Source organism: Carassius auratus, chromosome 14 (genome assembly GCF_003368295.1).
Source record: "Carassius auratus strain Wakin chromosome 14, ASM336829v1, whole genome shotgun sequence".
NCBI classification, from domain to species: Eukaryota; Metazoa; Chordata; class Actinopteri; order Cypriniformes; family Cyprinidae; genus Carassius; species Carassius auratus.
This window is the reverse complement of record NC_039256.1, coordinates 5822108-5844010: the sequence shown is the minus strand read 5'-3', so window position 1 is coordinate 5844010 and position 21903 is coordinate 5822108. Positions and strand designations below refer to the sequence as shown.

General features: G+C 36.5%; 1 protein-coding gene across 2 annotated transcripts in view; it reads right to left on the bottom strand.

The window, feature by feature from the left end:
* Positions 1-6556: 6556 nt before the first annotated feature.
* The window catches only part of LOC113113471 (synaptic functional regulator FMR1-like), a 15403-nt gene continuing 56 nt past the window's right edge, over positions 6557-21903 (bottom strand). The window contains exons 1-15 of one of the 2 annotated variants that reach the window (XM_026279659.1): positions 21649-21903; positions 20770-20822; positions 20294-20387; positions 20071-20142; positions 19482-19630; positions 19304-19397; positions 19099-19215; positions 12927-13097; positions 12740-12818; positions 12519-12631; positions 12163-12249; positions 10986-11184; positions 10649-10831; positions 10401-10480; positions 6557-9143 (exon numbers count right to left, since the gene is read on the bottom strand). The exon at positions 21649-21903 is cut by the window's right edge and continues 43 nt beyond it. In XM_026279659.1, the coding sequence (XP_026135444.1) occupies positions 8976-9143; positions 10401-10480; positions 10649-10831; positions 10986-11184; positions 12163-12249; positions 12519-12631; positions 12740-12818; positions 12927-13097; positions 19099-19215; positions 19304-19397; positions 19482-19630; positions 20071-20142; positions 20294-20387; positions 20770-20822; positions 21649-21699 (1710 nt within the window). In that variant the 5' untranslated portion in view covers positions 21700-21903 and the 3' untranslated portion in view covers positions 6557-8975. Of the gene's footprint in view, positions 9144-10400; positions 10481-10648; positions 10832-10985; positions 11185-12162; positions 12250-12518; positions 12632-12739; positions 12819-12926; positions 13098-15681; positions 16226-16385; positions 17364-19098; positions 19216-19303; positions 19398-19481; positions 19631-20070; positions 20143-20293; positions 20388-20769; positions 20823-21648 lie in introns of those variants that run through there. The other variant, XM_026279657.1, reaches the window with a different exon arrangement.

The following is a 21903-nucleotide window of genomic DNA, read 5'->3' as shown; positions in this document are numbered from 1 at the left end:
ATGAGTGAGGTCGTACAAAGTCGTACGAATTAGCCACCTATTAAAACACATACAAATTAGTCATGAAATAGCATTGGAGAGACATATATCTTTAAATTCAGATTAGTGTTCAATCAGTGTAGCTTTTCTGGCTGCCAAATATTAAGCTATTACCTAAATATGCTTACAGAATTATAAAAGTTACAATAGTTATTTGTTACTATCCCTAAAGAGCACTGAAATTATTGTAATTAAAGTACTTGCAATTTAAATTGTAAATTATGGTTGTATTTATCTATTGATAAAAGGGAAAAACAATCTGAAACATGCTATAATGAATGTGAAAGTGTAAACAATGAAATGTTATCAAAAAGACTAATGATGCTGATACCTCAAATTTAATGCATGTCTGGGAGATCGAACAATTATTTTAAGCATTTTAGTGAAAATATAAAAAGTATATCTAAAAGTCTAAAAAGTTGGCATTTAGTATGTGGCTTTATGAGAAATTGCTTTGTCCTTCTCTTGTAAGTGCTGGTAGATTCATTACAAATTGTAGTCCGTTACTGATTGTTGCTAGTAACGTAATCCATTACATTATATGTTTTGGGTAATACAATCAGACTACTTTTTGATTCATTTTCGATTACTTTTGACCTAACTCGCATAGATAAATAGTATAATTTAAATATAGCATAAAAAACATCAAGTGCTTCAAACTTACAAAAAGAAAACAATTATAATAAATGAAAAAAATTATAATAATAAATAAAAATAGGATGACAACAATCAAAATACAGCTGCATCTCATTTTCTGCCAAAAGTTTTTTTTTTCTTTCCGTAATTCAACTCAAATTGTGAAACTCATGTATTAAATTAATTCAGTGCACACAGACTGATGTAGTTTAAGTCTTTGGTTCTTTTATGGTGTTCAGGTCTGGTGGGTTTGCTGGCCAGTGAAGCACACCAACACTATGGTCACTTAACCAAATTTTGGTGCTTTTGGCAGTGTTTGCAGGTGTCAAATCCTATTAGAAAATGAAATCAGCTTCTTCAAAAAGCTGGTCATTAGAAGGAAGCATGAAGTGCTTTAAAATTTATTGGTAAATGGGTTCAGTGAATTTGGTTTTCAAAAAATACAATGGACCAACACCAGCAGATCACATTGCAGCCCAAATCAACACAGACTGTGGAAACTTAACACTGGACTTTAAACAGCTTGGGCTATGAACTTCTCCACCCATTCTCCAAACTCTAGGACCTTGGTTTCCAAATGAAATACAAAACTTGCTCTCATCTGAAAAGAAGACTTTGGACCACTGGGCAACAGTCCAGTTCTTCTTCCTCTTAGCCCAGGTAAGATGCCTCTGGCCTTGTCTGTGGTTCAGGAGTGGCTTAACAAGAGAAATACGACAACTGTAGACAAATTCCTTGACAGTTCTCTTGGTTGGTTGTGCATCTTTTCCTTCCACTCAACTTTCTGTTAACATGCTTGGATACAGCACTCTGTGAACAGCCAGCTTCTTTGGCAATGAATGTTTGTGGCTTACCCTCCTTCTGAAGAATGTAAATGATTGTCTTCTGTACAACTGTCAGATCAGCAGTCTTCCCCATGATTGTGTAGCCTAGTGAACCAAACTGAGAGACCATTTTGAAGGCTCGGGAATCCTTTGTAGTAGTTTTGAGTTGATTAGCTGATTGGCATGTCACCATATTCTAATTTGTTGAGTGTTTTTGTAGGTTTTTTGTTAAATGTGAGCCAAAATCATCACAATAAAAAGAACCAAAGACTTAAACTACTTCAGTCTGTGTGCATTGAATTCATTTAACACACGGGTTTCACAATTTGAGTTAAATTACTGAAATAAATGAACTTTTCCACTACATACTAATTTATTGAGATGCACCTGTAAATCACCATACATTACACCAATGTCAGAAAAATCATGCAAATGTATTACTTTATTAACTTGCTACCTTGAAATCTTAGAGACACTTCAAGTTAATATGACAGGGGGAAGAGGTTCAGCTAAATGAGTGAATAAATTAATGAATTGGGCCAATATGAAACAACGTGAATTTTATTGTGTTTGAAAGACAAATGCCTATATCTATTGGGAAAGCATAACAGTTTTAAATTTGATCAGTTCTTGTTTTTCTTGGGAATTGAACCCATGACCTAGGTGTTGCTTACTGTTTGAACTACAGAAAAGCCTTTTAAAGGCACAACATATTCTAAATATATCAAATTATGAGCCTTAGTTCAGCATCTGTGATTCTTCCAGAACAAGTAAATCAGTCACAATGAAACCATCAACACAATAGCTTGACATTGAGTCTTTTAGCTTTCCTGTGACACTATTAGATAAATAGCATTTTAAAGATGGAGAACAAATATTAAGTTTGTGATATTAAAACCAGACTAATGGCGCTGGAGTGTGGTTTGACAGCAGCTCAGTTCAGGCTTCTGAAACTCACTCCAGCATACATGAGTTCGACACGACTCTCACAAGCCAGGGGCAACACAGAAATGAGTCATGGGGGACCCAGATGGGGAGAGAGAGAGAGAGAGAGAGAGAGAGAGAGAGAGAGAGAGAGAGAGAGAGAGAGAGAGAGAGAGAGATAATAAGCAGCGAAAAGACAAAGTGCTTTGCTGCTCGTTACTGGGTGCATCTTTTTGTTAGAGCTGCACTATAAAACATGCTGTTTTTTAACACGCTGTACAAATAATGAGTCTGGGTCTGGTTGACACATAAAACCAGAGAGAAAAGAACAGACCATTTATATAGTAATGGTTATGCAACTTCATGCAAAATAATATATATATATATATATATATATATATATATATATATATATATATATATATATATATATATATATATATATATATATATATATATATATATATATATATATTAGTTCTGGATGTTTGACATGATGGAAAAAAAGAACTCTTTGATATAGTTGCATGAAATCAACATGAAACATGTTCAGCTTTTAACTACAAATTGGATATAATGGTAATAAAAAATGTAGGCCATATCTAAAAAAAAGTTATATTTTCTCTAAAGAAAAAAAGTGTAATGTCATAATTTTTTAAGTTGATTAACAATAAACGAATACTGAAAGTTTTATTTTTCTTTTAAATATCTTACTTGTAAAAATAACCGATACAAATGTTAAAAAATCATATTTTTTTTATCCCACATTCAAGGTAATATCAATCAAACTGCAGTGGGGTTGTCTTGATAAAATAATAATAATAATAATAATAAAAAATATATATAATAATAATAATAATAATAATAATAATAATAATAATAAAAATACAGATAACTAACACAAAACAATTAAAACATAACACAATAACAAACATATTTAGTTATATGTTGTTGCAAATAAACTGTTGTGTGAAAATTCATCTGCATTGTTAATCCTTTTGATCTTTTATTTACAAAAATTCAGAAAAAAGTATCCTTATATTGTATAATAATAATTTAAAATGGGGGATAAATCATTATGAAATAAATGTTTTTCTCTAATACACATTGGCTACAATTAATGCCCCCCTTTTATCCAATGCTTTTTGAAACCTCTATTCGCTAGGTTAAACAGGTCTAAATGTTCTCCTATAATGCCTGATGAGGTTAGAGAACACCTCACAAGAGATCAGAGACCATTCCTTCATCCAGAATCACCCCAGACCCTCCTCTTCAGTTCACTCCTCTCATGTTCTGTAGGGTTCAGGTCAGAGGACTGGAATGGCTATTGCAGAAGCTTGGTTTTGAGGTTTGTATTTGGGTTATTGTACAGTTGGAAGATCCAAACATGGCTCATTATAAGATTTCTAACAGTCAGTCACTTACTGATTTTTCTTTATCTGTTGGTATTTGATAGAATCCATGATGCCATGTATCTAAACAAGATGTCCAGGACCTCCAGCAGAAATATAGGCCCACAATACCAAAAATACAGCTGTATATTCCACTGTACACATGGGCTACTTTTACATGTGTTCACCAAACCCATCTTGAGTGTTTACTGCTAAAAAGCTCATTTTTAGTTTCATCTGATCATAGAAGCCAGTCCCATTTGAAGTTCCAATCATGGCTGATAACTGAATGTGCTTTAGTTTGTTTTTGGATGAGCTAGGAGAATTTCTTCCTGTAACCCTCCCAAACAACATGTGTTGATGTAGGTTCTCTTTGACACTTTTTAAAAGGTTTTCTGAACCAGAAACTCAACTATTTTCTGCAATTCTCCAGCTGTGGTCCTTGAAGAGTCTTTAGCCACTCAAACTCTCCTTCTCACCGCACTTTAGGACGATATACACTCACGTCCTCTTCCAGGCAGATTCGTAACATTTATGTTGATTGGAAATTCTTAATTATTGCCCTAATGGTGAAAATGGGAATTTTCACTGCTCTAGCTCTTTTCTTAAAGCCACTTCAACAATGTGTGAAGCTCAATTATTACATCATTTACATCTGAAATATATTCTTAGTTTTTTTCTCATTGTGATGAATGATTAAGGGAATTTGGGCTTTGTTTTCCCTCCTCTTTATATTTCTGTGAAACAGGTAGCCATGACTGGATAATTTCATGATTATAATCACACCACAGTGCTCAAATTGTGAATATGATTGGTAAGACAATTCAGACTTATTTTACTCATAATAATTTCTAGGGGTGTTCTTAATTATGGCCAATATGTATTAGAGAAAAACATTTATTTCATAATGATATTTCTCATATTAAATTCTTATTATACAATGAAAGGTTAGATTTATGTGATTTAAAAAAAATAAAAGATCAAAAGGATTAACAATGCAGATTAATTTTCATAGCCTTCTTTGATAATATTTACCAAGGGGTCCGATATTTTTGACCACAACTGTATATAGTTTATATACAGTTTATTTGCAACAACGGATAACCAAGGGTGAATTTACCAAGAGTGGCCATATTTTTGGGCATGACCATATCATTTTATATATATATATATACACACACACACACATACTGTATCAACACAACACAGTAAACGTGGTGCAAATTGTAAGAAAAAAAAAAAGTTTTATTCATTTTTTATGAACATTTATAACACCATGCCATTGTTACTTAAAAAAAAATGAAATTTCTATTAAATCTTATGACTTTTAGATTAATGCACTACATTTTTACTTTAAAGCACTTGACTGGGACAGAGCTGTGATAGATGTATATCTTCTGTCATTATATACTAATTAAATAGTACTGCAGGCATAATTTTAAGTGTTGTCATTAATTTCCCGTGCATTTATTAATGACCGCACAGGGAGAGAAAGAAAGGAGCGGGGGAGGGAGAGAAGGGGGAACAGGTTTTCGAGTGTTGCTTTAAATGAACTAGACAACATGCCAATGAGAGAGAGAGAAGATGCAGCTTCTCAGGCCACGGTTTGCTGTTCTCCTGGTTGTTAGTGGAGAGGAAACTAGGTCAGTCTGGTGGATCCATCGGGTGGATGACGATGATGGCGAGGATTTCAGGGCACACTTCATTTGGGGTCGGAGGTAATTGGCCCTTTCCTCCTGCAAAAAGGCAGAGTGGCTAACATTTCTGTCAGCTCGTGAGGAAATCCAGTGATGCGGGACCAGAACTTATTTATTCTTTCCAATTGCACCCTGTCCAGCAATATAGTGTCAGAGAAAGTAGACGAAACAGTAAGACATTATTACAATAAATCAAAACTATGAAATAAATGGTGTTCTTCACTCTTCATCAAAACAATTCTATGGACATCATGAGCCATGAGATTATAAATATTCACATTCATTTCCCATATATATATGTATATATATATATATATATATATATATATATATATATATATATATATATACACACACACACACACACACATTAATATGCATTTTCAAGCAGCAAATCAGCATATTAGAGTGAATTCTACATTTTAAAACATTCACACAGAACACGGCTATTAAAAAAAAAAGTAATCATTTCACAATATTGCTGTTTTACTGCATTTTAATCCAATTTATGCATCCTCGCCCAGCATAAGAGAATTCTTCCAAATAGATAAAAAAGTAACATCTGAGATTTGCAAGGTAGCCCGGTTTACTTTGGAATGCACAGCTGAAACATAAACCAGCATGAAATCTCATCTTTAATAACAAAGAAAATCTGACATGCTTTTTCTCTTGAAATCATGCAGATTATTAGAACACAGCAGAATATGCAGCGGTTAAATACAAGGTGGATTCAGGTAAAACACCTCAATGTCAAAAAGTGTATCCTGCATTCCCCCCTATTAAAATGTTGATGCACTGCCAGCATTCATTACAAGAACAGTTGCAGTGGCATTATAGTAGCATTTAGCCTGTGCCACAGCGCCACCAAGTGACCGAACAAAGATACCAACAACCCAACACACAACAGCACAGGAGCAAAGGAGAGGAACCTGCTGACGTTAACGTGCTATAATGAAATCTGCTGTCATGTTTAATGACGGATTTTTCACCACATATGGAATGTAAAACGCACCAAAATCCCCGCGAGGAATAAAAACACTTCAGATCGCAGAGGAAGATCAACCTTTATTTATTGAAACCGCTTGCATACAAAATATATTGCACTATAACCAAACAATGTCAACATAAAACCCAGTCTGTTCTGCTATTATTATGTACAAAGAAGTTATTACCCAAAGTGCAGTAACATACAAGGTCAGTCTACCTCAGTTCAGTATCTACAGTATTTCATGTTGCGTTGTTTTTTTTTGTTTTGTTTTTTTTCTGCTCTTCTTCAATCACAATGGCCTACGACGTGTCCAAGAGATGGTTTTACAATTTGTCATTTTAATATACATTCCGAAAAAAATAAATAACTAGAAAACAGTCTGTTTGGCAACACTTTCAAAGCCTCGAAACTTTTGTGATTTTTATTGTTATTCTCGAACAGACTACGGCGAACAGCGCCATCTTGCCAGTTTCGCTGCACCGCCGTGGACGCGCAGGTTTTAAAAATACTGAGTGTAAACCATTTAACACCTTATTTTGATGTAAAGGCTACATTTTTTTAAGAGCCGCACGAGAGGGGCATCCGGGGCCGCCTCCGTCGAGAGAGTGGTTTGTCTTTTTGCGAATCCTCCGCCAGTCACAGGATCTTTACAGCTTTCGTTTCGCTTTCACAGGCAAAATCGCTTCCAAACTGGTGTGTATAAGCTTAACAGGTTACTCGCCAAGGTGACTAGCGAGAGCACAGGAGCGCGAAGAGAACTAGAAACATAGAGAAAAAGAGCAAAGAACGCTTTTCTTGCTGTACGGTCAAAGGAAAAGCAGAAAAATAAAAACCACCACGGTTATCGTCACAGGTTTGGAAAGAATGGTGGGTTCAGAACAGCGTCGCGTCTTCTCGAAAATGTAAACTAAAGTTTAATGCACAAGCACTAATCAGATAAGACAGACGGTTTTCATAGCAAAGTTAACATCGCCTATTCCATCCCCAAGAGAATTCAGCTGCAAAAGTACAGTAGACTCAAAATTAGCGAAGATACCTAAACTTCAGTTTAGTTCTGTTGACAGCATACATGTGATTCACCTGCTGAAGAAGTCTCATCACATTCTAGTTTATTATAGGATTAGAGATTATAAAGTACTTGCAGAGTAACACAAACATGATAAGTGCACATTTAAAGTTCGATCTAAAAAGAACAGCGACAATCTCTTAACGAATGACGTAATATACAGAATGCAACCCCACAGTTCAACATTTGCAGTCTATGACGAGCCACTGTTAGGACACAGACAATGTTACAGAGATCTGATAGAAGTGCTTCACACCCGATGCTGAGGAATACAGCAGGAGAGATGGCAGTTTACTGTGTCCAGCATGACCTGATACCAAAACGAGCATTTCCACCCTGTTTGTGAGAAAGAAAGAAAAACGGTCCCAACACACAACCTTGTGTGGGAGTAAAATGACATAAGAAAACTGCTTCGCTACCTCTTATCTAAAAAACAAAAACACACCTTGTACTACAATGCAAAGATGTGCTAAACGACAAAATTAACTCATATTCGGTGATGTTGACGACACTGAAATAGCATTGATATTCATCTCTGGGTGGTCGGTTACAATTGATGACTTCCACTAGTTTAGTTCGGTTAATACCTTTACTACACACAATTCAGCTATGGCAAAATATCAGAATTCGGCCGACTTGATAGAATCCTGCTTTTCAGACATACAAAATGATGGTGAAATACATGCAGCACAGAAAGGTTTAAAGAAAGTTTTTTGTTTTTTTAGTCGTCGGCTGAGATTTCTTCATGTTCTTCACATCGTCTTCCCTGATTTAAACATCCAAATTATGATACTATCCACACTAGTTAAAGGCACAGATCCAGACAGGAGCTTTTTTAATTGAATTTTTTTTTTCCATTTGCCATTTTTTTTGTTTTTTTGTTATTTTTTGCTAATGATGTGGCTAAGACCTCACATCAGAATGGACACCAAAGCGCGTAAAAAAAAAAAACAACGTACGCCGGGAGATGTGGCATAAACTTGGGCCCCGAGCGCTTGAGTTCATCCTCCAATGCGTTTCTTTCCCTTTTGTTCGGACATTGTGGAAAACAAAAACTTTAAAAACCAATTGCTCGGAAAACATTTCAGGATTCCATTTCGAGAGACATTTAATCCACAGCTTCTTTATGTTTCGTAGGTAGTTGTTTAGAAAGTCAATTAGAAAACCTGTAGCTTCTGTTGTGATTTAGAGACCGGTCTCTCGAATCCGTGAAGATTACCGAATCCAACACACCACACACCAAGAGACCTCGTCTTTTAGCCCAACTAACAATTACAAAGTGTGCTTTATGTCATGTCTTGCGACAGCCCTACTGACCTGGTTCTCTTTGGCCTAATGTGTGTCTAATGAAGAAGCATCTGGATTGGTGGAGCTGAGTGGGAGAATGGGGGAAAGGGGGCACGTTATTTTCTACGAAACACCGTTCACAACGGCTTGGCTGTCCGGGCCGTCCTGCTTGTCTTTTTTCATCCCTCGGTCCTTTATGGGTCTCTGCCGGTTCCCTCCGCTGTCTCCTGCCAGAGTCTGAGAGCCTCGGCTGGCGTGGACGCTCCTCTCGTTATTGCTGTCGATGCGGATCTGATAAACAAACACAAAAAAATAAAATGAACAACATTTTATGTTTCATAAAGCATTAGCCAAGCTATAAAAATTAGGGCCGGGACTTTAACACGTTAATTGAGATTAATTACACAAAAAATAACGCGTTAATTAAGATTAATTAAAGGAAAAAAAAATTCCCACATTTTTTATAACTTATTTTTGCACCGCAGAACGTTTCTCACTGGATGAGTTTCGGCGGACCGATTATACTGAAGCACCAACTAGCGTTCGCAAACTTCGCATATCACCGCAGCACATCGAGTCTCAAGTATCACCTCAACGCAAAACATATAGCAGCTAGCGTGGACTTTACACTTTATGTTGAACTATGTATTATTTTGTTGGTGCAACAGTTTATGTTGAACTCTTTATTGTTTTGGCCAAGGTGATTGAGAGTTGGACTTGGTTATGTTATGTTGGTTATCTTATGTTATGGCCTCTGAAGCAACAGAGAGATGTTTTCTAAGCTTATGTATTCAGTCATTATTCAGAGGTACACTATAAATCCATGTAAAAAAAAAAAAAAAAAATTCTCACTGTTCTCAGGTCAAATATTTATATGTGATTAAAATGCGATTAATTTCGATTAATTAATTAAAGCCTCTAATTAATTAGATTAATTTTTTTAATCGAGTCCTATTGTTCTATTGAATGTTATTTGCTCCTTATTTTATTACTTACATATGAATAACTACTTGATAAACTTAAAAAAAATATATAATAATAATAATAATAATTAAAATAATAAAAAATATATATATAATTTTTAGACATTTTATTTAAATTTCATTGAGAAATATTTAATACCATCCAGGCTTCAGTCTGAATATACAATAATATTTTTCACCTTTTAAAACTAGGTGTATAATATATATTAATTTCAGCATCAAGAATTGTAAACTTGTATATCGGATATTGGCAGCTTATTTACAGATTTTTATGATTATTAAAAATGTTCCAAATTTAAATAAATTTGACAAACATTACAAATAATAAAACAAATAAACTAAAAAAATAGTGCATAAATATTGTAAATGTTAATGATAAACAAATAGGTCAATATTTAGACATACTGGTGTCTTGTTGTCAGATACAATTTTCCAAGAAAAAGAGAAAGTTTAACTTAACACTATTTAAATATTGTGCATATTGTGCATTTCAATTCAGTATCTTATATGATTCAGTTCACTAATATGCAAAATAACTGCTCATATGATGATAGAAGAGTGAGACCTGCAGTGAGTCTTCCTGGGGTCTCAGCTTCGAGTCTCTGGAGCTACGGGAGCGGGACTCATTCCAGTGCATGTCTTCAGCTGAGTTAAGACGAAAGGAAACATTAAAAATCCATGCAAGGTATCAAAAAAATAACTAAATCCTCTTGAATCAAATGAGCCATGAGAACCCTTAACATCAAATACATACTAATATACATATATACTTTGCAAAAAGGCCTTAAGATGGGTTGCAGATCAAAAACTGACTTTTGTATCCTCCTCTTCCCCTTCCTCCACGACCCCGGGGCCCTCCACCCCTTTTGCGTCCATCAGGGGCCCTTTTGGGGTAACCCATGGACTCCTCATCTGTAGGGGCCAGGGACCAGTCACTGAGCTCATCTCTGTGATCCGATTCGGTCTCGGATGCATTGGAGGCCTCAGAGTTGGTGCCTGGGACAAATACAGTCCATTATGAAGAAAGTGATTACCATAATTAACACTTTCACTTGTGCTCGCCGGATGCTTCCATATTTTCTTAGAAAAGGTTTAGAACCTTTCCATATCCAGATATGCTCTAACTTCATTCATTTGAGGCCGCTCATACCTGAAGCCAGTGTCGGGCCCCGTCTCCCTCTCCCTCCACGACCAAAGGGTTTGCCGCCACCTCGTGAGGGTCCCATTCCATTATCAGCCATGAAAGGTTTTTCTTTCTCGGGTCGTCCCGGCAGAGCTCTAGGACCTCCACCGATCTGTCGGAGCTGTTCATCGATCTGGAGTCGCTCCATTCGCAGCTGATCTACCTCCTGAACATGAAGAATGCACCATCACACAAGAACAAAGGGTCTAAATCAGTAGTGAACATCACATGAGTCTCTCTGGGGGATTTAGTACGTCACTTATCAACAAATGCTGCTTTGTAATGAGCACTAATGTGCTCTGTGAGGAAAACTGTTCAACGGGAAGGATAACTAGACGTTTATATTTTTAGAAGTAACTGCGTTGTTTATTAAAGCAGAACTCATACAAACTAATGCACAAAACCACAAATGCAAAGGTCACAAAGACAAGCCCAGGTCTCACTGGTATATGGGGGACAGATTAATGGAAATCTTAAAAAAAGAATGTTCCTAAGGGGAGCGAAAAAAACAACAAAAATAATTTTTTAACGGTTCTTGTAGAAAATGGTCTGATCAACTCATTGAAGAAAAATTTCTTCAAATAGGTATATTTTGTTAAGGTTACTATTGGGTCAAAAAAAAAAAAAAGATTAATAATATACCAAAGGACCCTTTATTTAAGTTTTAAATGAATATATATATATATATATATATGTTTAATATAACTATCATAAATAACTATTTCCGTTGTTCAAATAGGTATATTTTAAGGTTACTTTTGGGGTAAAAATAAAAAATGTATTTATTATTCTTTATTTTTTTTTGGAAATACAACATTCTCTAATTTAAGAATAACTTAAGAATTTAAATTATAAAGAACTGTTTCCGTTGTTTAAATAAGTATATTTTGTTAAGGTTACTTTCTCCAACTTAAAAAATTTAAACAAAAAATTAAGAAGAAAACAGCAGTTAAGAAGAACTGTAATCTTCAGAATTTTTAATTCTACTGAATTTGTTTTAACTGGCAAAGAATAATAATTAAAAAAAAAAAATCCAGATGAGTTATACACCAAAGTTTAATTCTTTGAGTTGAAGGTTTACTTCAATATATCCCAAGTATGCTGGATAGTAACGGTCTCAGAAAACTTTAAAACTGGTTCTTACCTTTAGATAATTCAGATGGTAGTCCAGCAGGATCCGGGCATTTGAAATGCTTTCCTTCGTCCCCACAAACACAAATGGCACCATTCCCTGTGGATGGAATTCAAATCATTTATGAATGATCATTTAAATACTAATTTGGAAATGCCTACACGTTCGTTAAATATATATGTACAACACACTGAGCTTCAGTTTAGCTTTTTCATTCTTAAAGCACACTTTGAAATATTCAGTAAAATTGATAAGTCGGCTATAATAAAGTCACACCAGTTATTATGATTTAATGCATTTTTTCAGCATCATCATTTTTGCCGCCCATAAATACAACAACGCGTGTGTTCAGCAACCCACTCACTGACCTCCTCTAATGGAGAGGGCTTTTTGTCATTTTCCGGTTCCACTCGAACCCTGACAACACCTGATTTATCCACGACCTCTTGAATCAGCTTCCCACTCTTGCCAATGACTTTTCCTGCAGGACAGGGTAGAAACAAATTTAATGATGCGCATTAACCATCACGGTGCAGGACAGCAGTACCAGTTCGTGAAGGAGAAAGCGGTTCATTTAAGTGATCCTCACCGACTAAATTCTTAGGAACTTTGATTATATCTTCTGAAAATTCCAGGTAGCTTCTGGCCTTCCGTACAGCCTCCTGGTCCTGGAAGTCAAACAAAATCCATCCCAAACGTCAAGGCAGGCTTATATGTTCTAGCATCACATTTAACTGTGTTTAACCTTACCAGAAAGTCACCAAAAAAGAGGTTACCTCTCCATAGATGTGAAACGTGCAGGTCTCTTCATCGAGGTCAATGGTTGTGACCCCAGGGATCTTTCTGGCCTGCTGGATATTCGCCCCATGGGTGCCTATGGCCAGTCCCATGAGATCATCACGCACCACAAACTGCTCATGGAACCTTGAGGCCAGTTGCCGAGAACTCTGGGGGGAAAAAGGCCAGTGTTCTGAAATATATTCTGTTTGTTTTCACTATTTCGATATTCCTTTTTTACTAGCCTCAGGGTTCATACCAATGCACAAATGGACTCATTAAAGGGGCGATAAAATATTTAATGCTTTGTATACACACATAGTGCATGATGTATGTTACGATGTAGTGCATAGTGTATGTTACTTCTTAGTAATAAAAATGGTTCATTTTTGTAATAAAAAAAAAAAAGCAAAAAAAAAAAAGTTGTGTGACACGTTTAGTTGGGTTTTGGCTCATGAGGAGGATGCAGTAGGTGCGTGGAGTATATTATTAAATTTCAAGCACATCTGCACACAAGAGTGCTCTCCACATAACAGCGAGATCAAAAACTATCAGCAAAGTACACTACCAGGAAAAGTCTTTACGAAAAAAGTCCAGCTACACAAGCAATGTTAAAACATGAAGTTAGCACACATTTGCAAAGCATATTCTTCAAATTATTTTAATAATAAATTAAAATATATTTATAACTGCTGTATAACTACCATATTTTGCGGACTATAAGTCACACTTTTTTTCATAGTTTGGCTGGTCCTGTGACTTATAGTCAGGTGCGACTAATTTATCAAAATTGATTTGACATGAACCGAGAGAAATTAACCAAGAGAATGAACCAAGATAAAACATTACCGTCTCCAGCCGCCAGATGGCGCTCTATGCTGCTCAGTGCTCCTGTAGCCTACACTAAGCAGCATAGAGCGCCCTCTCGCGGCTGTAGACGGTAATGTTTTCTCTTGGTTCTTAATAAATGTGACTTACTAGTCCAGTGCGACTTGTATGTTTTTTTTCCTCATCATGACGTATTTTTGGACTGATGCGACTTATACTCAGGTGCGACTTATAGTCCGAAAAACACGGTACATTAACACAACAGTTTTGTTAGATTATGGAAATTAAAAATGTATTAAATAAAACATTCGTTCAAAAAAAAAAAAAAAAAAAAAAATACAATACATACATACGCACGCACACACGGTCAAAGACTAGACTTTTGGTGACCACATCATATTAAACTTACAAAAATGTTTTTACATACATAAAGCACATTAAATTCAAGTACTTTAATCTCTTTAATAACATTTGTGAAATTAAAATAAGGGTGAAATAATGTTCCATTGTCATTCAGCATAACAGATACAAATGAAACAACATTCTTTTTCTGACCAGTACTTTATGGTTGTGCCGATAGACGATAGTATCGTGTATCGACGATAGGCAGAAAACCTGAGCCCTACGGCAATTTCAAAGACGATATTTGGCTTATGAATATTAAATATATATTTTTTATCTTGAACAGAAAATATGTTCACTAGTATTAATAATAATAATAAATGAATTACAATTATTGTGCAAGGCTATAGTCTATATTATTCACGTTAACAGCACCGCATAGCCTAATTGTCACTTGCAAGACGTGCACTTGAGTTTTTGAACACTCCGTGAACATGTAAACAGTGATGTTGAACATTTATTAATACTAATAGCCTACCTAAATAATAGGATACAATAACAAATTGCTACTACTGTTATTATAGAATTAAAATGATAAACTATAACAACCGTCTAATTAGTCCAAACACACAAAAATCAGTCAAGAATTTAAATTAAAAGCAGCTTTATTTCAAACAACTTAACGACAACTTCTTAAAAAGAACAATGAGTTAATATGAAATACCGCAGATAGATTATGTCCATTAAAATAAACAGGTTGATGGTAACCCCAAAATATTAAATAACAAAATAGGCTTTAATAAAAATGGAAGAATCAGAACTAAAATGTAAGATCAAAATAGTTAGGCTACATTACAACCTCAAATGTTCTCGAATTAACTTATTGCCTATTCCTAAAACAAACAAGGCCAGGAATGATTAGAATAATTTCCGTTATACCATTCAGATATTTATGTCTACAGATTTTTAGCTAAAAAAACAAGCTGGTTTACTCTGTCTGGTCTGAGGAGGTTGTGGTGGGGAGTAACTATGTTGCCCGCTGCACTGAACACTCGCTCGGATGGAGTGCTGGTAGCCGTAATGCACAGGTATTTTTTAGCCATATTTGCCATTAAAGGAAACTGGCTTCTATTTTTTTTCCACCATTCCAGTGGCTTGTCATCACCATCAATAACTTCCTCTTGCAAGTAGGATGTGATCTCCATTTTTGCTCGCATGGGGATTGTGGACATGGACTGCTTCACTCTGCCCAGAAGACGTCCCAGTGTTTTGGACCTCATAGCCGGCTGTTTTTCAGCTGCTGCCCCTTCTACTTTCTCTTCCTCCTCCTCCTCCTCCGCTCCGATGCGTACAGGTGGCTTGATTTTATTGTTCCATGATGCCACCATCTCAACCTCTGTTTTTCAGCTGCTGCCCCTTCTACTTTCTCTTCCTCCTCCTCCTCCTCCGCTCCGATGCGTACAGGTGGCTTGATTTTATTGTTCCATGATGCCACCATCTCAACCTCTGTTTTTCAGCTGCTGCCCCTTCTACTTTCTCTTCCTCCTCCTCCTCCTCCGCTCCGATGCGTACAGGTGGCTTGATTTTATTGTTCCATGATGCCACCATCTCAACCTTGGGCTGTAACGGTTATGTAGGGGGTCATATTTATGCTTGACCACATGTCTGTGGTCAAAGCGACAAAGTCAACCGATTGACTTTTGACCACGTCAAGTTGTTCGCACTCAATATGGTCTCCCTTATAGCGTGGGTCAAGGATGGTGGCTTTGCGCATCAGCTGAAGTGTGTTGTCGTCATATTTCGATTCAAGTTTCTCCAAGATCCCCTTTTTAATTTCTGACACCATCTTTACGTCAGCCTCCTCCTCCTTCAGGATATCCGCCATAAGCAGCAGCACCGGCAGCAGAGATGAGACGGTCACGTAATTTTCAGCTGATACAATATCAGTAAATTCTGCGACAGGCTTTAACCCATCTTTAACAGCCTCTAGTATGGCAATGTCCTGCCAAGTTAGGTTTGGGAGTGTGCGACGGCTCTGGTCATCTGCAAAAACTCGTTCGATTGCAGGGAGCTGCTCCAGGACTTTTACGACCATGGCATAGGTTGATTTCCAATGAGTTGCGCAATCCTACAATAATAATAATAATAATAATAATAATAATAATAATAATAAAATTTGGCTATTAGCTATTAAAGTTTTCGTTATTTTCTGTGGACTATTATGATAGACTAGGTTATATTAAGATATCTGTAGAGAAACATTATGAATTAAGATTCATTTGACTTACCGTTACCAACATGGTTTGAGGTAGATTGAGTTGTTCCTGCATCGTGCAGAGCTCTCTTAGTCTCTGCCAGCTGTGAGAGAATGCTCCATTAATTGAGCGACAGATTCCAAACGCACGATCAGTTCTTGGCTTTTCCTTTTGCAGTGAATAATTCACTGCCACATTCAAGTTATGACCAAAACAGTTTAGCCATGGCCATTTGAGCCCTTGTATGGCCGCAACAATGTTCGCCCCGTTGTCAGTTGTGATGCAGGAAATATTACTCTCCTCTATGTCCCAATCATGCACAACCTCTGTCAGCACCTCAGCCAGTGCCTCTGCAGTGTGGTTCTCCGGGACGAATGTTGTTTCGAGACATTTAGCCATCAGTTCCCAATCCTCTGAAATATAATGGGCTGTAACGGTTATGTAGGGGGTCATATTTATGCTTGACCACATGTCTGTGGTCAAAGCGACAAAGTCAACCGATTTCAAATCTTTAGCAATGGTTTCCCTCGTTTTATTGTACAGATCAGGGATGGCAGTTTTGGTGAAGTACTTACGCCCCGGCAGCTCATACTGTTTGTCAAATGTCTGAAGTAGTTCTTTGAAGCTTTCCTTTTCAACGGTATGATGGGAAACCATCTCTTTTGCGATATACTTGGAAACCGCTGCCGTGCACCGGGCCCACCTTTCACTGTTTCGTTTGTATTTGGTGCTTTTTGCAAAAGCTCCGACAATGGATGGCTGACTTGGATCTTTGTTGACCGCCACTGAAGCTTCTTTTGCTGCTAGTTTAGCAGCCACAGCGGGGTGATGAGTACGCAAATGTGCAAACAGGTTTGTCGTTTGAAATTCATGTACAGACACAACTTTTGTGCAAATTTCGCAGATTGCTTGAGTTAGGTCCTCAGGCTCGCCTTTCGCATCTGGTTTAAAACCAAAAAAATGCCAAATAGGCGATGGCATATTTTTCTTGTTAACCAATTCCATCTTTGCCTGCAGAATTACAGACAATTATTGAAATTTCTGCTGCATCATTTCCTGAGATAAATAGTAATATAAATTGAAGTAGACAATTAAATCAGAAAAATACGAAGGTAAATAAATGGCCTAAGTTGATAAATTGTTAAATAAATTGTTAAATTCTAAGATTTATGAGCAAATGAGTCAACTATTGCACTGCCCCGCACAAACACGATAATATCAGATGATCGGCGATTTCACAAGTTGACGATCTGAAAATGAAGCGTATCGCCCAACACTAGTGGCCATACTACATTTTATTACATTTTAAATTATTTAAAACTTCTTGCTGCCAAATGGGTAGAAGTCTTTTGAAGGATAGTGGAAAACATGGGTAAAGATTTAGAATGACAATTAATTTGTATTTGTGGCTTGCACTGTGATCCTTAAAGGGTTAGTTCACCCAAAAATGAAAATTATGTCAGTAATGACTCACCCTCAAGTTGTTCCAAACCTGTAAAACCTCCGTTCATCTTCAGAACACAGTTTAAGATATTTTAGATTTAGTCCAAGAGCTTTCTAAACCCTCCATTGAAAATGTTTGTACGGTATACGATCCATGTCCAGAAAGGTAATAATACGTCAGTGAGTTCACGACGTATGAGGCTGCTGACATGTTTTCTGGTGCGCCCAATACCAAAGATAACACGTCAGCAGCATCATACATCAGCAGCATCACTGCAGTGTTGTGAACGCGCTCACAACAGACACGAAAGAGAAGACAATGCTGAATGAAGTCATCATCTTTTGTTATTTTTAGACCAAAATGTATATTCAATGCTTCAATAAATTCTAACTGACCCTCTGATGTCACATGGACTACTTTGAATATGTTTTTCTTACCTTTCTGGACATGGACAGTAAACCGTACACACAATTTCAATGGAGAGACTCAAAGCTCTCAGACTAAATCTAAAATATCTTAAACTGTGTTCCAAAGACGAAAGGAGGTCTCACGGATTTGCAACGACATGCGGGCGAGTCATTAATGACAATTTTCATTTTTGGATGAACTAACCATTTTAATATTATCTAATTCTGGTTAAAAACATGCCTGACGATTTTTTTTTCTTCTTTGTTATGCAAACTACTGTTACACTGAATGACTATTTGTATGCAAATCAAGGTAATAATGTATGATTTTTACAAAATGACAAACATGACATTCAAATGCATGGGGGGGCTGTATTAAACTTTTGTTTTGATGCTTGAAAACCTATATATAACCCCCCCCACACACACACACACACCTTAAGTGCCTACAATTTGACCATAAACACAGCATTTGCACAGATAAAACACACTTAAAGAGCTAAAACAATACCTATATGGAGCCTATGCATCTGTAAATATAGCTCTGCATATCAGCGGAGTATCATATTATGCCAAAGCAGGGATACAGGCCAACACAGCTGTGCATATGCACGTTTACACCCTTTTACACCTGTTAAATATAGACTCCCTCTAATGTCACCCCATGCATTTGTGCCCCGTGACATGCTGCAGGTCATTCTAATAGAAATAAAAAAAAAAGGAATTTACGAAAATACTACCAGCCTTCCTCGAGACCGTTGTATTACATCAACAAAACATAATTACACGACTGTGAAATAAAAAACAGTTTTGGACTTGGCATATGACCGTTTGAGAGTATTGCGAGTGAGTGTAAGAAAGCAAGGTGAACCTGACACTAAGCGTCAGGCAGTACCTCCAGCTGTCGGGTTGCTTCCTCGTTCCTCAGCATGAGCGTCAGCTTCGTGCGCAGACTCCTGAAGTGCATGTCACTCAACATGGCTATCCGCTTTGCTGTAACCTCATTAACAGACTGAAAAAGGAAGACAAGAGTCGACTTAAAACAACTTACAGATGTGAAATCAGAAATCCTTAAATCGATCTGAAACATTGCATATTACCAAAATAACCAACTGCTTTTCTTCCGAGTCGTAAGTGACGTTAAACGCTCCGATCGCTTTTTTGAAGTCTTTATGTGCAGAGTCTTTCGCACACCTATCCAGAAACGGCACAGATTTGAACCAACAACATCCCAGTTTGAAGTCACACTTAAAACTCAGCGACAGAAGAGGAACTTACATCTGTCTTAGGTCTTCAGGAACATCTAGTCTGGTTTTGAGAAAGGGGTTCTTGGAGGCGGCTTTGTTGGGGTTGACAGGTCGTAACCTCTCTAATGTGACGATTTCATTTAGCGTGGCATCACAGGCTGCGTATTCTATCACATAAAACTATAAGTGCAGGGCAGAAAAGCAAAATATTGTTACAACATGACACATAATCAGCATACATGCAAATACATTGTGGACAGGGGGGCCCATAGATCGCTTCTACAGCACACGCTGAATTAAAGTCACAGAGCATCGTTTGGTAAGTTTTAATGGCTGTGACCACATAAGATAACAGTTTAAATGTTCTGCCACTTGCTTGAGCAACTTCATGTATAAATCTAGAAGTGCAAAAGTAATGCAAGTTTATAATATTTATCGCGTTGAAACGCGTCTATGACAGTATTTTACATGACTGTGTGAAAAAGAATCAATGCTGAAAAGGCATTTTAAATAATGTTTGGATTGGAATTCAGGATAATGGCTAAATGTTGTGTTTGTGGTAAACCATCCTGATCGGAGCACCCCTAACTTCTACTTGAACAGAAAGGGAATCTGGTTACCTCTCCTTTCACCATGCGAACTTTGGCTAGCCACCATCCACAGGGCTCTTTATCGTTGGCCCTGGAGTAAACCTGTGGAAGACGCAGTTAAATGTGGTAAATTTACAAAAAAAATAAAATAATAATAATAATAATAAATAAATAAAAATTCTGTGGATTTATGTAATATGCGTTTCATTTTAAAGAACATTCTCCATGTTTAGCAGTATTTGACAGCACCTACCTCCACTTCATCGTTCTCGTTTATCTCTTTCTGAAAGCCGGTTGGAGGTGGAAACCGGATATCATGGAAAGGAATCTGTCGTTCTGGCTGCCAACTGCAAAACCATAAAATATAGTAGTTAATTTTTTCTTTTTCATAATTGCATAAGGAACCAATACAATATCACTTTCAGATTTTAATGAATTTTAATGAGATTATATATATATATATATATACACACATTTTTTTTATGCGTGTATAATATATATAATTATATATATATATATATATATATATATATAATTATATATATATATATATATATATATAATTATATATATATATAATTATATATATATATATATATATATATATATATATATATATATATATATATATAAATTATATATATACACACACACTGAAAACAAAACAAATCATGTAAATCTGAATGTGAGACTATTTTGACCTTGCAGCACATTTGTTTTGTTACTCACTTGTTCTCAAAGGAGACAGTGACTGTACTCTCATGAACATCTTTAACAGAGGCCTGTAGGAAATAAAAAAGGCATTTACAGAACATTTCGGAGCATCACAGGTGCATATATTGTCCAACAAAATTATTTATTAACACAGCAAAAATATTATGAAAAGAAAAATGACAAGCTAACATTACGATATATACGACATATAACACTACAAACAATGAATTTACTTGACTTTCACAATATTACTTTAGCTGTTCATGTATACTGCCAGAGCATAATTTACAGTTCATCATTGATTATCATTATTCTTTAGAGTGGATCACAACTAGAAGAAGAAAGAAAAAAAAAAGCGTTACATATAATAAAATAATTTCCCCAGCCTTTATTAAGTGTTCTTTCAGCATTACATTAATTTACATGATTCTGTCCATTTGCGTAAACAAGCATTTTAATATCCCCTAATACTCCCAACTTGGGCTTCAACGTATGGATGATGGCATTTGAAGATATTCAGGAAACATTTAGGTCTAGAACCATGAATATGTTTTTATGATGTACAATGAAACACATTTCCATCCGTAAGTGAGGACTCGGTGTACTATACACACATCTGAGCAGAACCAGCACACTGACACATTCTGGTTTCAACACAGCTGATATGTTTTAATAACATGCGTGCCATCAACTTATTGCGATGAATGTTTAAAGCCTGTTCACGGAAACAATCGTCGAAGAGGCCTTGTGTTTCAGGCAGACTGGGCCTACTGCACCATCGTGTATTCAGATCTGCGTTAACGACGGATTGAATCATATTTTACAAACATTATTTCCATCATCCGGTGAGTTAGAAACACCCAGGAGGCATAGAACACGACATCTGAAACCCACCTTGTAGAAAGCTCCGCTCGCTCCTCGCACTTCCACCGCGAGCTCGTCCATGACGCCAGTAATCTAACACACAAGCGATCACAGATGCAGCAGAGGCGCGCGCTCTCTCTATCGCACGGCGGCGCTACTCTCGGACGCGCTCGGAACTACCGTGTGTACCGATGATCGTCTCGTTTTCAAAGAAATGAAAGCAAAACATAGATGTGTAGACGCTCTGCAGCAGACGCTGTTGAATGCATTGATGTAAACACAAGA